The following is a 25,455-nucleotide window of genomic DNA, read 5'->3' on the forward strand; positions in this document are numbered from 1 at the left end:
ATGCAGTAATCTGAGGAAACTATGAACAGCATTTATGTTCAACTTGTGATTAACCATTAGTTCATGATAATATTCCTGTCATGACCTAATGGTGCAAGAATAACATGCTTCCGCAAATGTCACAACCAATACATATGATGAGTAATTGCCAATGAAGTTAACGATGCAGAAAGCGTGATTATGGAGAGCTTGTTACCAATTTCATGCACTTCTGGGGAATTCATGAAGTAAGGGAAATCAATTGATGAAAATGAACTTTTTGAAATACCTTGTGAGAGGCAATTAATCTTCAATGGGAGAGCTGCACTGGGCATGTAATTCAAAGATAAGCTATCACCCACTTATTGAAATAGTTTCTAATTTATTCATGCAAATCAGTGTCTTTCAGCCTCAGCATCTTGCTTATGATAAACAAAATTCCTCAGCATGGGCCACTCTGTTTAGGCTTTCAAGAATGATCACTGGTTTTTCAATTAGCTTCGTGGATACAAAGTGTCTTTGATAGGCGCAGCCACGTACAAGGCTCATTTCAAATAGTTTATTGTCAAATAGAAGCGCCGAGACGGTCAGAGGGCATGCTGCTTTCCAACAAACGAAAAATTAACCAATGACCGAACGACCGTTGCTATGGGGGATACTCTGTGCATCTCGGCTCTCAGGCCATGTGTTTACGTGTGCGTGTGCGTGTGTGTGTGTGTGTGTGTGTGTGTGTGTGTGATTGTGTGTCTGTGTGTTTGTAAAATGAAGGATCTGATGTGAGGACACAAAGCTCAGTCTCCATCTGTCACTGAGCCTTGATAGAGCGCAAAAGGTCAAAGTTCATACTTTAGAACCCGGGTCGTGATTAATGGGGAGATAGGAGCTGCCAGCTAACAGACACACACTCCCCCCTGTCATAAGAAAAGAGCTTGGCTCAGTGGGCAGTTGGAGCTGCTCTATACTGGCTCTCTGCACAACAGTTTATCACATGTCCTGACTATGTACTGGATCAAGACAGTCCAAAGGCTGTTGGTGCTACTGTCATTATAATCATTATCTACTTAAATTCCGGACAAAAATTCAAGATCTAAAAAATACTGTTGATTTAAAAATACTGTCAAAACCCCATTAGATTAAGGCCCTTTTAATTTATAACACAGTTATCACTTAATGTACAAAATGAAAGTCCGTATAAAATACAGACATTTCCTTTTATTGAAACTCCCCTGCTGGGAAATGAATTCTTAGAGACGTGGAAAGTTCTTTTGGGCACATAAACTGTCAACAGCCATACTTTTCCCTTGATAGCTATGAGAAGTATATTTTAAAATATACGAGTTTTGGCTTTCTCAAGAACCCATCATTATCAAAGCAATGTGCAATACCCTGTCTTTTTCATCCATTTGTATTGACATTAAGCTATTAAGTTGAAATATTAATTAAGTATTTCAGATTGTGTCATCAGGTAGAATAGAAGCCTAACATTTTCAGTGAATTGTCTGTGAACAAGTTTCGTGGGCAGAGGTCTAAACCAGTTCATGCACATGCCAAACTCTCTCTTCCTTTCTTTCTCTGTCTCTCTCTCTCTCTCTCTCTCTCTCTCTCTTGATTTATTTTTCTCATTGGTGAGTCGCATAAGTCCATGATAAATAGCACTGGCTGCCAAACAATTCAAGGTTTAAGTGCTGAAGAGGATTAGTGATTACTCTCGGAGGGTGTGTGTGTATGTGCATGTATGTGGTTTGTGCACACCCATAGACACTGAAGGTGTGTGCATACAGTATGAGTGTTGTTGTTTGTGTGTGTCAGCTGCCACGTTCTCAGATGGTGCCCGGTATCGACTGCTTTTCTTCCTGATCCTTCCCACGGGGCTGGTAGAAGAAGATTTGGACTTAACAACACTTACTCTGGGTGATACAGGGCCATTTGTACCCACTCAGAGCTTTGGAAAGGCCAACGTTATGACTATTCAATACATAGTTGTTTTGGTTTACTCAAAGGTATCTGCATAAGAGTAACATGACTCTGTCATGAATGTGTCATAAACATTATAAACACGTCAAATGTTTATGACGTAATGCTTCTTTTAGTAATTGTCATTTGGTTTTGTCATGACAAGTTATAGTTGTGGTTCATGTGTGTCTTATGTAGATACCGTCAAGTAAAGTGTTACCGCTTTAAAAATAAAAAATAAAACCTGAGCTTGTACTTTGCAGATTAGAGATTTCAGTTTTTTCTGCTTGTTAGTTTACAGTGTTACTCTGATGAACTGATTGTTCAAATATTGATGTTCATCTAGAACATCAGTGGGAGGGATGAACAGTGATGAACATCAGTGTCTCTTATCTGCTTCGCCTAGTTGTTGTGTCTTTGATAATACATCTTTTGCCATGCCGGCGTATAAATAAAGCTGACCACAGGATACTAAAACAAAGCAGAAATAGCCATGAAGCGGCGCTGCTTTCATTTTGCTGCCCATGTTATCCAATCTGTCCGGCCACACCAGGTGCAATGAGGCACGGAGCGGCTGCGCCGGCCCTTGCACTGCAGGGACCATTCTGCCATCTCCTCTGAAGCTGTCAAGCCAGGTAAGTTATCAAATACAAGAAGGGCGTAGTGCAGCCAGGCGCGCCATCAGGCACAAATCTATGCTTTAGAGCTATTCGCTGTGCTTCCGCGTGTTTCTGCAATTAAAACGCTGTTTGCGCTGCGCTTGTCGCTGGGTTCAGTGCACATCCGCAGCACGCCAAAGTTTAGCAAGCTTGCGCTGTTTGACGCAGGGAAATGCCGTTGGCGCCTTTGGTCTGAAAGGCCCTTAAAGCAGCTATAACTCAGGGAAGCAGACTGATGGAGGAAATCTTTTTGCTGCCCTTTAATTGTACTTTGGGCAAAAGATATAGTTCAGGGATGAAACAGGCTGGTGGCACCCCACTGCTGGTGGTCAGTTCGCATTCAGGGTGATGTATGCAACGGTGCTGTAGGGCCAGGGAGCACAGCCTGTGATATTTATCTGCCCAATTAAGGCCAGTGTATCCCTGAGATGCCTGTCAATGCGTCACCCACAGCAAATCTGTTTCACAGCTATCCCACTGTTGAGGAAGGTTGTATTGTATGATAAATACTGCCTTGAGGACTGTGCTTGGATCAACATAGAAGTGAAAGAGTCTGTTTTGATTCCTCTAAGAACTAACTGTTGCACAAGTGAAATAATGGCCTAACACCACTGGTAGATGAAAAAAACAAAATGTCACTCTCAGTTTGTGGTGGACTACCAGATGAACACAATAGAACAAAAATAGCCATGATTGTAGACAAGATCATTGTCACCAAATATAGTATCAACCAAATGTGAAATATGGCCACAATCCCCTTCTGTTGTTGAGATATGATGTTGAAAAATGGCCGAAAAAGTGTAAACATTATAATGTCATAAGGAAATGTTGAACTTTAAACCGACTCACTTAATCATTTCATTCTTTTGGACATTTTTCTGTCAGCTGCACAGAGGAATAACAAGACTGCAACAAGGAAAAAGAAAGCATTTGTGTGGGTGGTTAATGCTTGCAGATGTTGTAATTATAGGATAGACATTTTTTTTTTAACTATCATCACAATGAAAAAAGATATGGATAAAATAAATCAGGGCTTATATGAAACTAGATCTCCAACTAATAATTATAATTATCTTTGATTGATAAAACGACAAAAGCGAAATGTTTCAGACAGTTTTGTGAGGCTAAAAGTCCAACCCAGGGATACCTACTAAATTACTTTTAAAAAACAACAAATATTGACATTTGAAACCGGAACAGAGGCGGGGGCAGTTGATTTTTTCCCATTTTATCTTAAAAATGACATAATCCTTTTGGTCAACATAGTTGCCTTTTCCTTTTTTTGTCAGAATTATTATTTCAGCTTTATTTCAGACACCTTCCCGTTCTCAGTCATCAAACAGTGAAAATCATTACAGATTCACCTCCATGCTACAGTGTAAACAGAAATGCACTATACACTGTTAGAGGAGGGCAAGAAGACTGCAAAGAGATAATTGGATGATGGCCAAACTGGACAATGCGGAGAGAGAAAAAGTAAAGCTGCACAATTATGGCCAAAATGATAATCACAATTATTTTGATCAATATTGTGATCACAATTAATTATCACGATTATTTGTTGATTTTAACCAAAACATATTGGTTAATGGTTGGTTATATTATAAGTGTCAGAGAGGCTGTTTATAACTGCTTTCGCATCCATCTTATGCTACATTCTTCTTATGTTGAAGTTGTATGTTGTATAGACATACAGCTGCAACACATGTAAATGAAAATTAGCTATCTGAAATAAATAGCGTTGGATAGATTTTTTTTTTCTGTATCTCTGAGAAAGTTCCTTCACTTGTTTTCAACAATAACTGATTAAAAGAGGTAGGGAAAGAGAGGGAGTGTGATGGACTGTCTCACAGAGTGACGGCTGGCTCATTATGATTGGGTCCAGTACGGATCGAATGGCGCGGCAGCGAGCAGGGAGTTACACACGTGGTGTGTATGAAATGTCTGTATTGTCACTGTGCTGCATTTTTATTTTTATTTTTATTTTTTACGCTGTGTGGCGGGGCTGCACGGAGAGTTAGAGGAGAGAGAGTAGAGGAGAGATCCAACACAGGCACGGCTTTACAGAAGAAATGGGTCACATAACGCAAAATTAATCCATATCCATATAAACAACACTGCAGTGGATGCATTGGGTGCACTTACGCAACCTAGAGGAAACATTTTACTCGCGCCCTGGAGCCCTGTGAGCTAACAGACACTAACTAGCACTGGTCACTGCTGTTATCTGAAAAACTACAAAGACGGGACAAAATGTTGCGTTTACTAGTAAACTGGTAAACCTTGAGATCGACGTGTAACCGACTGGTATCTGTTGAATTTTCATTACGTTACTCTGTCCTCTCTGACTGTCTACATCTAGAAACTAAGCTGCAGGGTGGAGGGAACAATTCTGACTGACTCATGATCAGACAGTGGGTTACGGAGAGGGAGATTGACTTTGCAAAAAAAAAAAACTGGAGCGTTCTATGAAATTACACATTTAAAAAATAAAAATTAAAAGATAATCGCTCAATCACGCAAATTTGATCGTGGAAAGTCAAAATTGTGATCGTGATTAAAATTTGATTAATTGTTTAGCGTTAAGAAAACGTCACCAATATAAACTCAACTAGAGGGGGTGACATGACGACAGCCTGGGAGACGGTCGGTTTTGCTGGAGCTCCTCCAACACCCTCCATACAATTTGCATTCTCTGTTAAACTACGTTATCTTCTTATAATACCAGTGCAGTAGTATGACTCTTGAACACTTCTGGACAAAATAAAACCAAACAATGCCAAAGGGAAAGATTAAGCCCGTACAGCCAACCGTCAACATGGATGTGGAGCTATGGCGGCGAGCATGCTAAAGACGACGGCGAATGCTACACCTATCGAATAGAGAATTCATCTTTTACTCCCCTCCTCATAGGTGCCACACACAAATTGATTATTTTTTTGTATCCCAGTCTGTGATGCAATCTGTTCGTTCTTGCTCAATAGGCAATACTGTGGTTAGCGATCATGCTGATCATTATGCTCCTTGAATTGTCTCAACGTAGAATCTGCAAAAAGTAAACACTGGAGATTCGATACGCGTCTCCTGAAAGATGACAGATTTATCTCTTATCTGAAAAGTGAACTTAAGATATTTTTGTCTATTAATTCACAATCTACTAACAACCCATACTTACTGTGGGAATTTTCTAAAGCATACATCAGGGGTAAAATTATAGCCTATTCAGCTTTGAAAAAGAAAAGAAAATTAGAATAGCAAAAAAAACTTGAAAAAGAGCTGACAGACATTAAAAGTAGACTTTGCTTAACATCCGACCCGCTACTGCTGCAGAGGACTTTCAGGCAATTTTACGCTAGGTTGTATGAATCAAATCAACCACAGAGAGTTTTAAACAGGATGGACTCCTTATTAGGGGGACTAACCCTTCCAACCATCTCCGTTTCCCAAAAACGTGAGTTAGGTGCTCCCGTCTCCAGAAAGGAGGCCTTATTGGCACTTAAGGGCCTTCAGTCAGGCAAGGCACCAGGGCCTGATGGCCTGAGCAGTGAATTTATCCAGATTTAGCTTGATGTGCTTTTCGATCCCTTTAGGAGATGTTGGAGCATTCTTTCGCCACTGGTAGCCTCCCCCATTCACTAAGAAAAGCCGATGTCACCTTATATTAAAAAAGGGAAGTCCCCTGAGGACTGTTCAGGATACAGGCCTATTGCTCTTCTGAATCAGGACATTAAAATACTATCCAAAATATTGGCATTGCGTTTTTAGAAAGTCTACCTTTTCTCATCAGAGATGATCAGACAGGCTTTTATCAAAGGTAGTCTAGTTACAATGTCAGGAGGCTTCTACATTCTATCAATATTTGTCAGACACAGGAAGTTGATAGCATGGTAATTTCATTGGATGCAGAAATGGCATTTGACCGCGTTGAATGGTCATACCTGTTTACTTACTTAAATTTAATCTGGGAGACAATTTTATTAAAGGGGTCAAATTCTTATATAAAAATCCCATGGCAGCGGTCATCACCAATAGCTATAGATCTGACATCTTCCCACTTCATCGCTCAACACGTCAGGGCTGCCCCCTTAGCCCCGCCCCCTTTGCCCTGGCAAGAGAGTTTCTTGCTGAGGTCGTAAGGCAAGACTCTGAAATAGTTGGCATAACTGTTGGTGGGATTAAACATAAAATGTCTCTTTACGCGGACAATGTTTTTGCTTTATGTGCTGGAGCCTGAAACTTCTGTGCCATGCCTTGTTGATGTAATCACTCTGTTTGGGTGTTTATCGAGTAACAAAATCAATTTCTCAAAATCTTTGGCTATGCCAATGGGAAGCCACATTACCCTCATCCCCATTCAAATGGTCCATTACAGGTTTTGTCTAGCTGGGCATTCACGTCACATCTTTGTTTCATGAAATGTTTAAGGCTAATTTTAAACCCCTCACTCCGTAAAGAAGGACCTGGACAGATGGACCTCACTTTCTTTGTCATTGCTTGGTAGAGTTTCTATTGTTAAAAGAATATTTTGCCATGTCTACTTTTGTCAGGCACGGTACTGAAGCTGCTTAATGGCTTGCTGAGTGACTTCATTTGGAAAAAGAGAAAGCCTAGGATAAAAGTAGCTAAATTGCAACTCCCTACTTTGAAGGGAGGTCTAGATCTTCCCAACATTAGATAGCATCAGCTAGCATCCCATTTAATATTCATGGCAAATTGGGTCAAGGAGGATCCCACTTCTGATTTGCTGAGTTTAGAGAGATCACAGACCTCATGGTCCCTATTAGGCCTTTTGGCCAGCAGGACTTAAAGTCAGCCAGGAACCATTGTACAAACAACCTGTAATCTCTAATACAATAAAAGCATGGTTTATTACACAAAATCTTGCAGGGAGGTCTGGACTGAATTCCCCATTGGCTCCAATGCAGGGCAATCCTAATTTCTTTCCAGGCATGGTAGATGGTGGGTATAATACTTGGACATATCGAGGGATAAAAAGGATCCGTGATTTGTTTCAGGGTGCATCCACGCTATCATTTGCACTTTGAGAAAAAGTATCAACTTTCCAGGCATGATTTTATTTAATACCTAAAGATTTGGGACTTCATAAACAGGGGAACTACACTCAATATTGATCTACATCTGCAGTTGAACATTGCTCCTCGTTGGCCCAGTTGAGAAATCCATTACTCACTTTTACAATGTCCTAAGCCATGCTGATGTGATAAATGTACATGATGTTTTGCAAAAATGGCGAGATGAACTTGGAATAGATATTGATGGGGATAAATGGACAAAGATATGGACTCAAACAAAGAAAATAACTGTGTTTAACCCTGCAAGATTGCTGCAATTTAAGGTTGTACATAGTTTACAAATCTCTCCTAACAAAAGACATAAAATGAATTCCCAACTCTCACCTGCGTGTTTAAAATGTAAAATCTCAGTGGGCACCTAAACATATTGTATCTGGTCTTGTCCTAAAATTCAAACGTACTGGCTGGGTGTTTTGCAAGATCTGGAAAATATTTGTGGTGTTATTTTACATATGGACACTCTTTCTTTAATTCTGGGTTACCCCAGTCAAGATACTATTGTAGATGCTAACTCTACCAGACTGTATAATATCCTCACATATGCAGCAAGGAAGAACATCTTTCTGTCTTGGATAAGTGACAAACCACCTACTAAATCAAACTGACATTAGATAATTATGGAATGATTTCCTCTTGAGTACCTGACCTGTCTGCTTCACTCTTCAGAGGGACAGTTTATGAACATTTGGGCTCCATATCTTCAAACATCACAGTGGCTTTAGTGCTTTTGAGTGTTGTCCTTAGCTAGCCTCTTTCCCTATGTCCTACTCATCACACCGTACTCATAACCTGGTCATTTTGAACTTCTAGAACTGGGGTATATGAATAGGTATGTGACATACTGTATGTACACATACATACATACATATATATAGCACTGCCAAGGTGCTCTTGAGCAACCCCCCCCAACTGCTCGGGGTGCCTTTCTATGGGCAGCCCCCTCACTCTGACATCTCTGCATTAAGTGCATGTATAGGTACGGAGCATGTGTGTTTAATTCAGGCCTGTAGGTAATGTGTGTACTAACAGAGTAAAAAAACAATAAATTAATATTAATTATTAAGTATTCATTATTATTATTATCATTAATGGTTTTTTTCACTCTAAGGTCACTCTAAAGCTGTCGCTGTTCCAAACCTGTCAGCTCTTTCCCCCCCGTGTTCCCCCCACGACTAACGCACGCACACACAAACACACACAGTGGACGCAGGAAAAACCGCAGATGAGACATACAGGAGGACCTAAATTGGGGACAGCTATGCTCATTATTGTAATTGCAATGATTAGTTAAAGTCCAAAAAGTACTTTATCAAACCGTATTAATGTGTCCCAGGCCAGGATAGAAAATTAACAAACAACGTAAAGATTAACAAGCCAGTGACACATATGAATGTAAGGGTGGTGATGGCAGAGTGGATATGACACATGCCGTTGGTGTGGGAGATCCGGGTTTGATTCTCAATGTGATACATCAACCAATGTGTTTCTGAGCAACACACTTAACCCCTAGTTGCTCTAGAGGCATGCAACCTCAGATATATAGAAAATTGTAAGTCGCTTTGGATAAATCTGTCAGCTAAATGACATGTAATGTAATCTAATGTTCAAGTTTCATTAATTCAATAAGTAAAAATATGTTTTGTTTTAAATCCACCAGCCATTTTTTTTATGGGAAAACTTAGCCCAGAGTAATTTTATTCCCCCTGAAACAAGTTTCATCTTCATTATTAAACAACTTTACCAAAATTCTCTCGCAAATTCACTGCAACAAAAATACAAAAGACATTATCACAGTTTTTTACAAAAGCTCCAGCAACAATCTCAAAAAAACAAACAGACAATAACACCAACACACATCCAACAGAAAACATGACAAAATGAACAACATGTCAGGCTGAACAATGAAGAGATAACAAAATGGCCATTCAGCTAATTAAGTGATGAATAAAAAACACGTAACACTGGATAAAAAGGCTTAATAATAGGCTTCTTCTTCACAAAAATATAGGCATTAGTTTAATTTTTTATTTTATACTGTTTTATTAGACATTTCTTTGAAGGCACCTGTAATGCAGCATGATATTTTCACTTGACTATCATCACAGCTCTGCACCATGACAACTTGCTGTGTTTTGATAAATATTTACCACAATAGGCAACGGTGACAAGAGAGATGAATATACCCTGCCAATTAATTGAATGTTATCCACAAGTAAAGACATGGAGAGAATGTGTTGACTAGGTAAGCATAATTGAAGTGGGACAGTGTCCAAGAAAATTCTTCTGAGTAAATCTATGGTTTCTTTTGGTTTGGAACAACTGCAGTACTGTAATCTGAAGCTCATTTTGATTTACAATTTTAAACATGCATTTCAAAGTAGAAAGAGTACAAAAACATCACCCCGCTATACCGTGTGAGTAAAGTAGGTCCAGAATCATCATGCAGAAACCAATCAAGCTTTCCATAATGGATTAATCTGAATTTGAGATGAATAAAACTCTGCCTGGTTAAATGAAATGTGGAAGACTAAATGTGCAGTAGTAACAGTGTGACAGTCTACCTTTACGTTAAGATGTGTAACTTGTTAAGACCATACCAAGCGTTTACATAAAACGCCTAAGTTACTCTCAACTCATGTTGTATCTATTCCCTCTCTAGAGAAGAGAGACGTCAGAGCTGAGTGGCTGACCTTTGTCCTTGCTCATTTTAATTAACCATGGCTAATACCAGCCGTTTCCGTGATGAGGAATCACATTAGTGCAAGTTCACAAACACACAATCACCTACGCACACATGCATTAAGAAGCACATGTGTAATGTTGCATGCACACGCAAACACATATTAGAGGACAGAGATTTACAGGGTAATAGATAAGAATTCCCAAACTCACAACCACACACACACACACACACACACACACACACACACACAAATGACAATGATAAGTGGCTAACTAAATGCCAGGGGCCATAATAGCAAATCTGTTCCTTTAGACACACGCATATTCTCTCTACTCTTTCCCTGCAATATTAATGGCAGGCCATGTTGTTTTAATGCATTATTATTTCAGTGAGACTCTTGATACGCAGTTATTTCAGCTGGGGATAACAACACCAAATCACTACAGTCTTCTCACAACACTTAAACACCTACAGTCATGAGGTACTAATGCAGTAGGTTTTCGCAGTGTTTGTGTGGTGTGAATAGTGTGAAGCCCAAATTTGTTTATTTATTATTAAATGATCAAACTTTCAGTGTTTCAAAGCAGCATCAAAGGGCAATAAAATGTATGTAATCCCATCCACACTACTTTCCATATTTTTCTATGAGACATATTATACTGTACATGTAAGCTTTTTGAAAGAGGGGATTAACTAGGGGATCAAGCCCAAAACTACAATACCCAATTTACATCTGTCTTAAGAAATAAAGACTGCACAATTAAAGGTGGACATTTATCTACTGAAATGGCTACTCAATTAGGAGGAGACTTCCACTGCTTTTTGTTTTTATAACACTTATTGATGTAATAGCAAATGGCCAGTCAAATAGCAGTATTCCATTTTATTGTTGGTTGAGTCACAGAGCCTATTGACAAAATGTCCTGTTGCGTTTGAATGAAATATAGAAGATTTAACATTAACCTGTTTAAGCTACTCAACATCAAGTTTAAATACGTAATTGTTTGACCAATATGTTCACACAGTGCAATTTATTTCTAATTGATTAAAAAGCAAAAAGGCAATTTTGCTTAAACTTTAGGGTATTGATATAGTTAATACTCAAGAGGAATCCACAGCAGTAAAAGAGGGGAAATGCCATTCAGAAGGTGTTCATACTCTGGATTAATCAGAGAGCTGTGTTAAAGTGTAGTGACAGGACTGTATTTTTGGACGTTTAAGTGAACCCACCAATTATGGAAAGGCATGTATTTATAGCATATTAAGAATAAAATGCCATTTCCTAAAACCTATTGTGCCCAAACTCTGTAATTATACTCTATCTCTGTCCTGACATCAAAGAGTGGGGAGACGACGCAGAGGTTTAACCCTGGATTTCACTTCTTGCTGAGAAACACTTTTCCAACACTGAATTACTCCATGGGCGTAGGTGACGAGTTTTCACTGTGGCTCCGCTCTGATCCATATTACTGTCCAAAGCATTTTCATTCCATACAGGATTATGCCTCACATTTCTAATCCTTTGAAGTACTACATCGCACTGAGGCATCTGTAAAGTCTTACATAAAATCATTTAAAGGTATACTGCTGTTCATTTTAATCCTGTGGTAGTCAATATGTAATTTTCAATGATGGAAGCTTGAAACACATTACAAGTGCCCATGTAAGCAGTCACTGCTGAAGGCATGTATGCCTCTTTCCCCCTCCCCACTGTGACAAGATATTCTTAGATGAGGTGCTGTGCATATTTAAAGCACTATCACATCTACAATCTTAATTAACAGAGAGGGAGGAAAATAAATGGCGGCTGAGGAGGAGGGTAGTCATGATGTGTAGAAGGGTGGGATGGACCTGATACCAATCTCTCATTCCTCTGTATCCTACATCAGATAATGGTCAGGGTAGACTGTAAGTAGGTCAGTGTATGCATGGTGGAGATGAGGATATGCAGATGAAGACCAGGGGTACAGTACAGAGGTAAAACAAGAAGAAAAGAACTGGGCTGATATGGACCCGGAGTCGGTAATGGTCGTAGTTCATAGTGTTGTCAGTGATATCACAGTATTACTTAGTAATCAGGGCACAGCCACAAGGCAGAACTCTCTCAATTTAATCGTTTTAAGTCAAGTATTTAAAGAAAGGGTTTAACTGCTCAGCAGTTACCCGTGCCACATGTAGCTGGAGTAACACAGGGACCCTTTTGGTAATTCAGCAGACCCGGATGGCGCTGATGATTATTTCTTTTGGCTAAGATCATTTGAGAGACCGATTTAGGCACCGGTAGGTGTATAACAATTTTACTCCCTAAATGATTCAGTGTGATGCTGCAACAACATTTTTGCAATACATTTGTAATATATTATATATTACTTGAACTCTGTCTTTAGATCACTGTACAGAGTATTAATATTGTCATAGGTTTCTCTGTGTCTGCTGGTGTATCACAGTGATTTTAACCTACCTAGAGAAACCTATGTGCAATGATTTTTTTTCACTACCAGCATTTACAGCGTTGGATTTACTTAATTTGCAACAAGAACGAAGAGCAAAAACAAAGTACTGTGTGTTGACGGGTGCTGTATAATGGCAATGAAGCTATGCAGGGGGAGGCACAGATGCAAACATCTAATTTGTTGAGGTGATTCAAGGTCTCTGAGGGGGATAATTGTCACACACAGATTAAATGATTCTGAGAGATGAGTAAGCAGACACAGCTATATCTGACCTCGTGCCTCTAATGCAGCAGTTTGTGATGCATGTGTTAGGAAGTGCAACGATAACAAGAAATTCCTGTTGCTGTAAAACGGTTACATTGTTCCATAAGGGGAAACCCCGATGGGATGGGATTGTAAAGAAATATCAGTGGGTCCAAAAGCAGAATGAATGGCAATTTCTCATTTACATTAAAAGTTAAAATAGGTTTTTGCTATAATGAGGGCAAAATAAAAGGAAAAACACATGGAAAGGGGATTTAGCAATGGCAGAGCACAAATACTAAAAAAGGCTACACACATTTTAAGTTTTAGAACTTTCAGTGGGTTCCCAAAGTCATCACTAATCAGAAATGTATGATGTTAAAGATTTATGAAGCAATGTTCTCCAACTCCACCATCAGTATGAAACTACAGTTTCACACTGTAGTGGCACAGCTGTAACGCCATGACCAAACACAAGAAAGCCTTGCAAAGCAGCTCTGCTGACATAGATATATAGACATAGATTTCAAAAAGCATAATTGCTCAAAACGTTGAGCTGGACAAAAAGACACTAGCGTTCACCTGAAATGGCTTGAGACCATTACATATTACCATACATATACAGTAATCCCTTCTTGCTACCATGTTCTGTGTTACTCCTCATGGAGCAAAGCAAAAGTGTCAAAAAAATCCAATGCCATGAAATCCTTTTACTTCAACTGTAACATTCGTGTTGCAGCATTAATAAATGTTGTATGTTGGACTGAAAAGCCCAGATTAAAGTGTCTGGCTTTTTTTCGTTTCTTTCCTTTCAGCAGATGAAAATAAACAGCATGCTCCCAAAAGCTTCTGCAAAATGACAGAGCTGCTCCCTTGCTGCATCTCCTCTGTAAAGAAATCCCTCTGTTCTCCCTGAGTGGGCCTAAGCATGTGTGTACACAAGTATTGCAAAGAGACAGGTACTGATTCACAACACAAAGAGTTCAGACAAAGCGATTGCACAAAAGTACAATATGGTGTGCAATTATGCCAGTGCTGCACACGTATGTTGTAGCCGCACATGAACAAAAAAAAATGACAGAGTGGCTGGCAATATATTGAACCAGATTTTTAACTACTTTGAGAACCCTGTCAGACATGTGACCATAGGCATTCATCAACTGGAGTGAGTCCTCAATATTTTGGCATACTTCCTGCCTGCAGCTTACAGTCTGATACACAGCTCTGTCTCAACGGCTGAAGACCCACTTGCCTGATGACTCCACGGTAGCAAATTTAGAGAACACAATCATAACACCATCAATAACTGATAACAGTAAAAGTAACAAGTACTATGCCTATTATGGAACTCTATGTTCAACTTTGTTTTCATACTCTTATGTCCAATCATCTCAGTGACCATCTTTTTTTTGTTATCACTTTATACATAGATATTTTGGTTTTCTTGCATCACTATCCAAATAATACTCTGGCTAAAACACTCCCTGTTGTAAATGTGTTTTGAAGCTGTAAGTATACTGTTGGTCAGGTGTTAATACAATGTTTTATTTCTATAAAAAGCTTGTTTTTGTAGAATAAAAATGCCTGCCTCACACGATAAGTGGTAGACACCTCTGACTGAAATTGCCAACAGAATTGGTATTTTTAGGTCAAACCGTTGCCAAATCTTAGGCACTTTGACAGGAATTCTTGGCATCGCAAAACGTATTATAAAGCTGACAGCTGGAACATTAGTTTTGGTTTGATTGTGGCCATATGGCCAGTGGTGAGGAACTGCCATGACCTGAAACACCCCTGGTGAGATTCCCATTACAGAATGTACTTCAGAAAGGCAACATCTACAAAAACATGATGGTCCTGTAGTGACCATTACTGCATGCCGAGCAGCTGACTACGGTTTATCACACGTATATTTAGAGGCAGGGTGCACCTGTAAATGAAGCAGAGGTAAAGGGACTGAGCCAAAGTAGCTCTGCTAACTGTCAGTGTGAATGTCATTATTTTGAACCCAGCCACTCCAGTCCTCTCACTCACTCTTAGGAGTGTACATCAGGAGAGTTTCACTGTTTTAACAGGTGGACAATGAGGCAATTTTGACAGCAGGAGCATCATAAGTTACAGAAACCAAGCAAGTGAACATTGTTGGGGCATCATGTAGCCAATTCTGTTGACTATTCTATTTCTTGTCATAACCCCTGAACTTGTAGTTATTTAAAAAAAAATCGTATGGTGTTTCCTAATACTCTCCGGGCAATTAACATCTTGGCATACACTGGTATGACTTTATTTCTCCTGATCCATTAACTCAAGGTATCCATTAACTCAGGGCTTTTGCCAAGAGCTGATATGATACCAGTCCAGTGCTCTATTTTTTAAAGACGTTCTCCATGATTGATCTTTGTTAAATGTGATCAAATCTAAAGTTACTTCATCCATGCAATGTTTCAGTACAGGTTTCCTACAAAAAGTTATGAAATTAGTGTAAAAAAAAAACTACAGACCATTTTTGATCACCATTGCTAACCTGGAATGACAATGTCAACAGTTACACAGCAAAGGCCAACTACTGCCTTCACATCAAAATTTACACGCAGGATGGGATGAGTAGCAGCAGTAACTAAGCTAAGGCTGCAGATAACGGTGATTTTCCTTGTCGATTAATCTGTTGATTATTTTCTTAATCAATAAGTTGTTTCGCCCATACAATGTCAGAAAATAGTAAAAGGCCAATCAGTGTTTTTCAAAGCCCAAGAAGACGTCTAAAAAATGTTTTTTTTTTTCCACAACTCAAAGATATTCACTTTACTGTCACTGAGGAGTAAAGACACAAAAAAATATTCATATTAAAGAGCTTGGAATCCTAGAATTCTGTCTTTTTTAAATGATTACTCAAATTGATTAATCAATTCTCATAATAGTTGGTGATTTATTTAATAGTTGGCAGCTAATCGATTAATCTTTGCAGCTCTAAACTAAACATCAAAATGAGTTTGATGGATCAGTTAAAGTTGAATGGAAAGGTTTTGAAAGAGTGACATCATTCCCAAGGAGGAAACAAGGGGAGAAAAAGAGAAAGAAAAAGTGCGGTACAGAAGGAAGAGTTTTTTGCTTGAGGGAACTTTAACAAGACGCCAGGCTGTTGATGGACACATTGGCAATGGAAGAGATTGCCCCTGTGACCTTTCAGCTATGGGGCAGTCACTTTAAGTGCAAAGGCCATGGAGCTCTGGCAAGTTGACAAGTGCAGATAGAGCATTGCATTTCTATTTCAGGCATTGAGCTAATGTGTATCTATATCAATAAACCATTAGTGAGCCAGTAAACTTCCAACGTTTTAAAGGGTTTTAATTCTATGACCCTCTGATAACGGGACAGGCCTGTTAACCTCACCTCCCTGAGGGGGGTGAGGTGAGTTGCACTCTTATCATCACCAGCCACGGTTCTACCAGTTTAAGAGACAACAACATAAACAAACACAAGGCACTCAGGGCAGGTTCAAGCCAAACCACAGCACCCCCCAACACCCACTCAGTTTTATAGGAACAGTGAAAGAAGATGGATGTTGGCATGTGATAGCCAGCAACTTAGACCACAAGGAATAACAAAATGAGCTGAAAGGCCTTGTGTCTAACTTCATTTTGGACCTCTATACTTAATGTGGTTTATGTACCTACATCACGGGTATACCCATCCTTGCATGACCAAGAATAATCCTGGGCGTCCCATCTTTAATAAAAGTCAATAAAAACAAACTCATCTTGCAATGCATTGCAAATGTATAGCAATGCACAGGTAAATGAACAACCACCTGCATCTGTTAGATTGACAAATGAGTTGGCGTCATGCATACCAAATGAAAAGATAATGTATAACTTGAAAGAAAGCCAGGAGAGTTTAAACGTATTTTTTTTTTTCTAAGATACATACATTCTCCTAGCACAGTACTCCTTTTATAGTCAAATAATATAATTTGTTCAAATATACAATACTTTTTCTTTGGATAGTTACATGCTCGGAACAAATTGGTGGTCGGAGCTGAAGGTGTGGGTGGGGGGTTTCTATGTGTGAGAGAATGAGGGGGGGGCTATGAAGGGTGCATGAGGGTGGAAAGGAGGGAGGGGTTGGCTGATCCGGCATCTAGGAATCATAGTCTTGCACATTGTTGCATTTTTTAGTCCTATGGCCTAGGTACAAACTCGAGGGAAGGTAAATTATGATTTATTTGACTACTCTTGTTTGTCCTCAGTGAAATCTGTCCCCTGGCAAAATGACCACTGTCCAGGTTGTTTGTCAATTGATGTGACTTATTTTTTCCCCCTTTTCTTACAACCTTTAGTGTTTTTGTACCAGGGCCGTGCAAATAAAGACAAAACACATGCTTTAAATTATGTTTTAGAACAAAACTAAACAAACTGCAAGTACAGTATGATCCCTGAAACAATTTTCATGCGCTCACTCCATATGTCATCACAGCAATACCAGCTGGCGAGCTGTTTACACATTGCACAAATCACAACTCGCACTTCTACAAGAAGTGTGTCTGACCCTTGACTTCTTCTATTAATACCATGCTGCCTGTGTGAAATTATACATATTCCAACATTAGTTTCTTTTGAAACACTAACCATGGCTTAAACAAACTAAGAATAATTTGATATGAACGTGTTATGCATCTGATGTCTTCTCAGGGAAACATCAAGGGTGTTAACAGAGGGCACTGAATGCAGGCTCACAGTTTTGTAAAAATAATCACTGAAGCTAAAAAACAGAAGGTAAAAGAGTGTGTTTTCATTTGACAGGTTGTCTGATAACATCATTAATATTCCAACCTAAACATATGCAGAGCCAAGTGGACCATGCATGCTGTAAAACTCTTTGCATCAGCCGTGGAACATGGGAGTTGGAAGACGGATTTTCAGTGAGGTGCTGTTTTCCTGCTGCTATTCCACAGTCTAAGGAATCAGTATACAAACCCAGACGCCACCCTATTACCCCAGCAAGTAACAATTAGGATGCTGTCGTTAATTAGCTCTTTGTGTCCACAACAGCATTCTTAATGTCCCATAAAACACAAATACACCTATTGACCTTCAGGATAAGGAGAGCCACAAAATGAAGTCCAATTTGGACAGCCTCTCCAGAGCTCAACAGCTTACTTATTGTGTTAAAGGCAGAAATTCACAGCTTTAACACCTGTTAACTAATGCAATGACATACAGTATACAGCAGTAACTATACAAAATTCATTTAAAAGTCTTAAGGCGCATAACTTATTTGTTTCCTGCTGTGAAAAAAACCCAGGGTGTCTTGATTAAAGCCACACAGTCTGCCTCCAGTCATTTGAACCAACAAGCTTCTACTTTGTGTTACATAGCCCACGGGCACAACATGTACCCCGCAATGCTGAAAAGATGTTTTATTATTTTATTCAAAGAATATCTCAAGCTCTTGTTCTTATTCCGAATATTAGAGAATGACATGCATTTTTGCAGCACAGATGGTGCCAAATACAACTGTGACTATTACGTGGACCACACAAGACATTGTTGGATTTGTTCTAAAAGGTCTGTTGGCTAACTCATCCGTGTAATGTGAAGTAACAAGCAAGACGTTAGATTAAAATAAATCAGAGGAGAACAGAAATCAGAAATCAGATCAATTATCAATGAAAATATCACACCCACCCATCAAATAACAGACAGAATGCCACATATAAGGTGGAACAAGAAGAACAACAATAGCAACTGGAACCCATCACCAAATACTAGTGGAAAATATGGTAAAGCATTACAGTTATTGTTTAATACTAGTGCATACAGTATAATCAGACATACAAAGAAAATGACACACACACAAACACAGACAAGTGCCCGTTCAGAACAACAAGGACCATCTGTACGCACCTTTTACAATTAGGTGGAGGAGCTTTGGCCGTGGGTTGCGCTCACTCTGAATGGAGCATGTGTACTGACCGTCGTCAGATACATCCACTTTCTGTATCTGAAGGCTGTACTCATGTTTGTCTCCAACGCTGGACACGATGGACACACGTGGGTCCGCGGACCACCTGTCGTTCCCTGCAAATATGATGCTTGAGCGGTTCAGCCAGGCTCCTTTAGAGATCCCGTCCAATAGGTAGCACCTACAGTGACAAGAGACACTTCAGTTAGACCTGGAGAAATGCTGGGTGTCCGACTCTGAGAAACAACTGAGTAAAATAGGCCTACATGCTTTAGAATGTGTCATGTTTGCCAACTGAACACTATTTTATCCATTAGAGATATTGTTGTTATCTCTCATGCTCCTAAATAATTGCTCAGTCCTTAGCAGACAGTACCATGAGCTTGTAATGGGGATGTTGACCTTTTTAATTGGTTCTTAAGTTAAGTAACTAAATATGAAGACCTTAACCTGTAACTTAGACCAGATGAAGTCTGTTCAAATATATAGATTGTAGTGTAAGTACAGCAGCCACCGAAAAATACTCATGTAGTGTATAGGGTGGAGAAAAGATGATATATCAGACCAAAATTGCAAAGACATGAAAACAGTATAGGATGCCATATGCTGACTGTAAATACATGATCCAAATAGTACTGTGTTTTATTTACTTCACAATTACAAGTTCTGACTATATCGGCAGTTTTTCAGTGTATCCCAGGCACAAGTATTTAAACATCCCTGGCTCTGAATAGGCTGTATTCTAGGACCAGACTCTGGTTCCTGTGTGACCATTACCGAGACGCTGGGGTCATGTTGTCAGAGGGCAGTTGTTTTAGTCAACATTCCAGCACTGTTTATACTAAGGAAATCCCATCATATTCTGTGACAAATACTGTAATAATGAGTTGGAAAAGAGGCAATCAAGTTTGGCTCTTTAGCTGTTGTGAACATCCTATGCAGACTGCCAGCACCAGTAGAAAAGCCACCGAGGAAATCAGTTTGGCACTAACCACAAAGCTCTTTACCCCCTATGCCAAGAAAACGTCCGTCAGGAAAGTGACAAACAATGGAGAACGGATGGTTAGAAAAACAACACAAGAGAGCGGTCCAGGTCCTTTGGAAAGTCCACACGGACCTGTCGGTTGGTTAGCCCATTGACCACCTAAGCTGTAGTGTTTCTAGCCCCGAGAGAGAAAGATTTACTGAAAGAGCCTCAAGGCAAGAGTCACTCCTTTTCTGTACGTTCTTATTTTTTTATTACAAAAACATCAAGTGCAAATTCAGCAGTCATGACTATTGAAACTTAAAATTAAAATGACATAAGTAAAGCTCATTTGGGGGCATGTTCTGCCGTTGAGAGGAACAGCGGAGCTTTAAAGTGTAGCGAGGCTTGCTACCAACCTGAACAATCACAGGCGTTCAGTGCCTAATGATTTAACACACCTCGGTGGGACCGCTGAGCGTGCCAGCTTACGGCCTGAACATTAATACTCAATGCACCTGTGCTTAGGCCCCGATCACTGATGTGAACAACTTTCTCTTTTAATTTTGTTTTTGTTTTTATTAGTTTATTTGTCAGCAACCATGCACAGTTTAAGCCCTGTGTTGCGGCTGTAAGCAGTCCAAAAGAGTGCTGCCGCGAGGGACTAAACACTGAGAGATGCACACATGTGACGCGCTCATGATCGTATTGCAATGATTTTATTTTTCTTCTTCTTCCATATGTACAATACACTTAGCACTGTTGTTACCTTATGTAATTGTTAACTGGTGAGTAGAAATAATTGCGTAATACTGTGTGCTGCGTTGTGCGCGGTGCGGTCAACAAAAGTGTTCGCTCCCAGCTTCACCCCCTCTCCGTCAAAGCCCAAAGAACCCAGGTGCACAGGTGAGGCAACAAATATATCACATCCGCTCAAACCGTCATGAAAACGCCCACCACCGACAATATTAGCGCATAATACAATAATAAATTAATGAGACCATAAACAACATATTGTGGCTCCTACACCCTGTACTAGAGTTAGCTATACATCAAATTTACATAAAATAGATTCAATAGAATAGATAAAAGGACACCATAGACATTACAGATAATACTATTAATACAGATAGAAATTTAACGAGAACAACACATAACAAGCATTACATAACGTACAACCCAGCATACAAAAATGTATAAATGACATGTATAAAGATCAATGATCACATAGTTTTTTCACCTTCAGCCAAGTCTTTAAAGACATTTTAAAACTGCTGAGACTTGCACAATCTCTAATGTGAAGTGGAATTAAATTCCACTTTTCTACTGCTGTCAATCTCAACAACTTGCTGGGCTTTCATCATTATATCCTTGTTAAACAGGGTAACCACAACACATGTTTGTCTCCGTTGTAGCTGCTATCAATTTCTTGGTTTTCTCACAAAAAATTGTCCTTTCAGAATCACAGATTCACTCAATATAGGCTTGAAAGGTGGCATATATGGTTGTATACTGCTGACCACATCTGCTGCTGTCTGTGAAGAGGAGGATCGTTTCAAGGATCATTTTGGGATTAACAAAGCCGTAATGCCAGAGGACGTATGGCGGGGGGACACTTTGCCCAGCCAGCATCGCTACGTGGACTCTTCTCCTTTCTCTTGATGAATCTGTCCTTTGTGTTCTTTCAACTGTTTTTGCAATTTGCAGTATCACTGCTGAGTGTCTTTGCACTCTCCCTCGCGAAATTATTTTTGTTACTGTATATTACTGTCTTTGAAATCTCACACCAAGGAGTCGTACAGATGTCTTCATCTACTCACCTCCACAAAAAGCTGTGTTTCAAAACAGGCCATTTTTACATTAGCACAGTGTCTGAGGTGTTGTTGTGTACTGTGGCTAAATCCATAGGAACTACAGTGGAACTCATTACAAGTCTGACATGGCTTTGACAAGCCAGCGGGACGGATACAGGCTGCTGAAATAACAATGGAAGTAGACATATATCAGGTAATGTGATGTAATTGGAGTTTTAATTGTCAGGGGCCTAAATCTGCCAGACACATCCAACATCACCACACACTCCCTGAAATCAGTCAACTTGATATGTCTGCAGACACCAAAACACCAGCCATTCAATTCTGGTTTCATTGAGTATGTTCCCTCTAGATTATTTCTAAGTCATTTTTATTTCCCTCTAAATCATCTCTCATCCTGCTTGTTTTCACTAGATAGAGAGGTGTTTCATCAACAAGATCATTTAGCTGGACTGTTTACCTGCTTGTCATTTGTACAGATAAATGGAAGCCAGAATAGATCCTACTTAATGCCAGCGGAAAGAAGGGATTTAAGTGATTCAAATCCTTTGTTTGGCGATATATTTTAAGTAGCTGGCTTCATTTTAAATCTTTCTTTGACACTTTCTGTCCAAAGTCATTTAAGAATATACCATGATAAACACACATTACAAACAGGCTATATCATGTACTTAAAGTATAGAGTATACACTGGAAACCACAGCTAAGTCATGTTATCAGCTTAGTCTTTCTTCTGTCACATTTTTCTTGTTTATCTCCTCAATCAGGCATAGCAGCACAAAACTGCTAAACACCTAAGATGGGCTTTGCTTTCATCAAGCCCCTTTACTCTAGGAGCCCACCAGGATACAGGCTTCCCATGGTTTAAACAAAGCTGAGGTAATTATTCCACAGACCTCAGAGCATCTACTCCGAAGCAGCTTTGACATCTAAAACATGCACTAATTGATACTTTTATTTATCCCTGCTACTGACGAGTGACTGCAGAGGAACAAGGCTCATAACGAGCCTTTTTTTCCCTTTCTTTTTTTTGGCTCACGAATAACAGAGTTCAAATCAAACGCCAGTTATTATAACAATGCGCAAAAAAAGGCTAAGCTGGTGTTTGAGCACCTCGCATGCATTGAGAATAATGACAAACCATTAATTACAGTATGGCAGCTGGTAAGAGAAGCAGATTGTTATCTGTTTAGCCAATCTTCTTCAAGCTCTTTGATTGGATGCCATAATTAACACTGGGGCATCAGTCTGACCCACATTCGTATTTGCTTTATAAAATTGTTTACTGGATTCCTCAACTGTAAATATTCTTTCTGGCACCAACTCCACAGATCTCGTCTTGCAAACACATTTCAATGTTTCACAGTCTAGCAGTTCACATTCAGCTGTTTTTTGTCTACATTTGACAGAAGAAATGAATCACTTCTGGATGAGTCCCTCTGTAGTCTGAGATTTGTTGTTATGTAACAGTTATATAATCAACATGCAGGAAGTTTTACCAGCAAACCATGCAGACACCACATGTAAGCTCATTATTATCACAATGTTTTTGCTGACTCAAATTAAAAGGGAAACAGCACGTCAGCCTTATAGCTGTACCTATTTTCTCCAATAAATACACTTATAAGTGTAAATGTTGAATAAGACCCATGCTGTTTCTTGTTTTTTCCCCTTTCTATTGTTAGCTTTGTTGCAAGAACAAATCAGAAATTCAAAAAAACATTTTTCTGAAAACATGTTAAGCGAGTAATAGGCCAAACAGTTGCTTAATCGGTCTGTTTTTTGGATCGACAAATGTCTGTTTAGTAGATTTTCGTCAGATTTTGAGAGGCCCCTAGCCGAGCCGACCGCTTTTCATTTTCGGTAAGTGTTTTAACATAAGTGTTCCTTTTGGGACAATACTAACCATCAAAAGTGGGCAATATAGCACTAAGTGTTCGGACACAGCCAGAGGCACAGCCAATGTCAGTAAACAAAACTTTGTCACATGATGGCAGAGTGAGAAAGAGTGCCTTGTTACTATAGCAATCAAAGGACACGCTTTGCTGAGGTTTCTGCAAAAAAGTAGCGGCTCACAATAAGATGAAACCTGCATAATTTGAAGAAGGCGAAATATTCAGTGTTTTTATTAAGAAGGAAGAGGAGGACAATATGGTTGCTGGTACCCTTTATAACAAGGGAGGTACACAAAAAATCTGAAGAATTTCACTTCCAACCACAGCTTGTCTAACACAGGTGATCACATCTGTGAGTGTTTAAAAAAAAGCAACACTCAAATCTATTGAAACAGTCAGCCCTGTATCATTTCTGTCCTGCAGCATGCTGAATGACACTTAATCACTGAAGTGTAAATCGAGCTTCAACCACTGAGAAGACCACCTGGAATATTTTACTTTTCAGACAGTGTTGAACCAGGCGTACACTGAAAAATAAGCGGTGCACAGTATCATTGCAGTGGAACATCTGCTTTAAGACAATGCTTTTGTGTTTCAGTTAATAGCAACACCCACTTAACCAAGTTGAATGAAATAAGTGTTTTGAAGAGTATAATGAGAGAGTGATACAGCCATGTAAATGTAGAGGAAAAGCCATTCATTGTGAAGTAAGGGAGGGATGTTTCCTTCCATTTTAGCAGTTTCACACATAAAAAGAGAGATGCTGTGCTGACTGTACAGCACTGTAAGCTATACAACCTTAACAACGACTCAATGCCCTCAACAGAGCTCAACTGTCCAATGAATCCTCAAATGAGAAATTGCATTTCACACTGACTGACTAGAGCACTAGTGAAAGGGGACTAGGTGTGATCAATGTGTGAAAATCCCTGGTCTTTTCAGCTGTGAAGTCAGAGAGTTATTTTTGATAGAGTGTGAAGGTGCTTTATTTATTAGGTAATCCTCACAGGGATGACTGAAATAAGAGAGGATGATAGAGGGTGCTGTATAGAGTGGGTGAACCCCGCCCATTCTGCCGGCGATTTGATTTCGCCCTGCCGCTCAGTGTGGAAACCTGCACATTTATTTCTCCTGCTTCAGTTCACAATTTTGCGGGGAACCAATCACAAACTGGCTTATCTACCTGGCGTGCTATTGGCAGATTTAACATGATGACGATAGAAAAGCGACCAAGCAGCTATTTGCAGCAACCCGTTGATGCCGCTCTCGCTTCTACGTCACCAGGATCGTTGGTCTGATTGGTTGAAGGACTGTCCAATTGCGTACAGAGTGATTTGAACTATGCCCGTTGGTCACGCCTCTTGTGCAGTAGAAAATACAGAGCTGACTCCCCAGACCAATGCTGTATGTCACAATCTATTGAGCTTGGCTTGGTCTGGTGATTGCAAGACTAGGTGATATAGGTAATATGTAGGGCTGCAATACATTTTTCATCATCAGTCAATCTGCTAATTATTTTCTTGATAAATTGATTAATTGATTAATTAAATTGATTATTAGCCCATCCCAGTTTCCCAAAGCCCAAGTTGACATGTTCAAATTGCTTGTTTTGACCAACAGAGTTACTCAGTTTGCTTTTACTAGAAAAACCACCATCTCTTCACATTAACAAATCTTAAAACAGTAAATTATTTTTAGTATTTTTGTCAATCAATCGATAAATCAAATAATTGTTTATTACCAGACAATACCATGTAA

At 39.5% G+C, this 25,455-nt stretch overlaps 1 protein-coding gene across 3 annotated transcripts in view; it reads right to left on the reverse strand.

Annotated features, from left to right (window-relative positions):
• negr1 (neuronal growth regulator 1) overlaps nt 1-25,455 on the reverse strand; it is a 148,871-nt gene that overhangs the window by 85,612 nt on the left and 37,804 nt on the right. For all 3 annotated transcript variants that reach the window (XR_004657845.1, XM_034881008.1, XM_034881009.1), the window contains exon 2: nt 18,967-19,205. Coding sequence is in view for 2 of the 3 variants with exons in the window: in XM_034881008.1 (XP_034736899.1) it covers nt 18,967-19,205 (239 nt within the window). In the remaining variant the exon portion in view is untranslated. The remainder of the gene's footprint in view (nt 1-18,966; nt 19,206-25,455) is intronic.

The sequence above is a fragment of the Etheostoma cragini genome, chromosome 9, assembly GCF_013103735.1.
Source record: "Etheostoma cragini isolate CJK2018 chromosome 9, CSU_Ecrag_1.0, whole genome shotgun sequence".
In the NCBI taxonomy this organism is placed as follows: Eukaryota; Metazoa; Chordata; class Actinopteri; order Perciformes; family Percidae; genus Etheostoma; species Etheostoma cragini.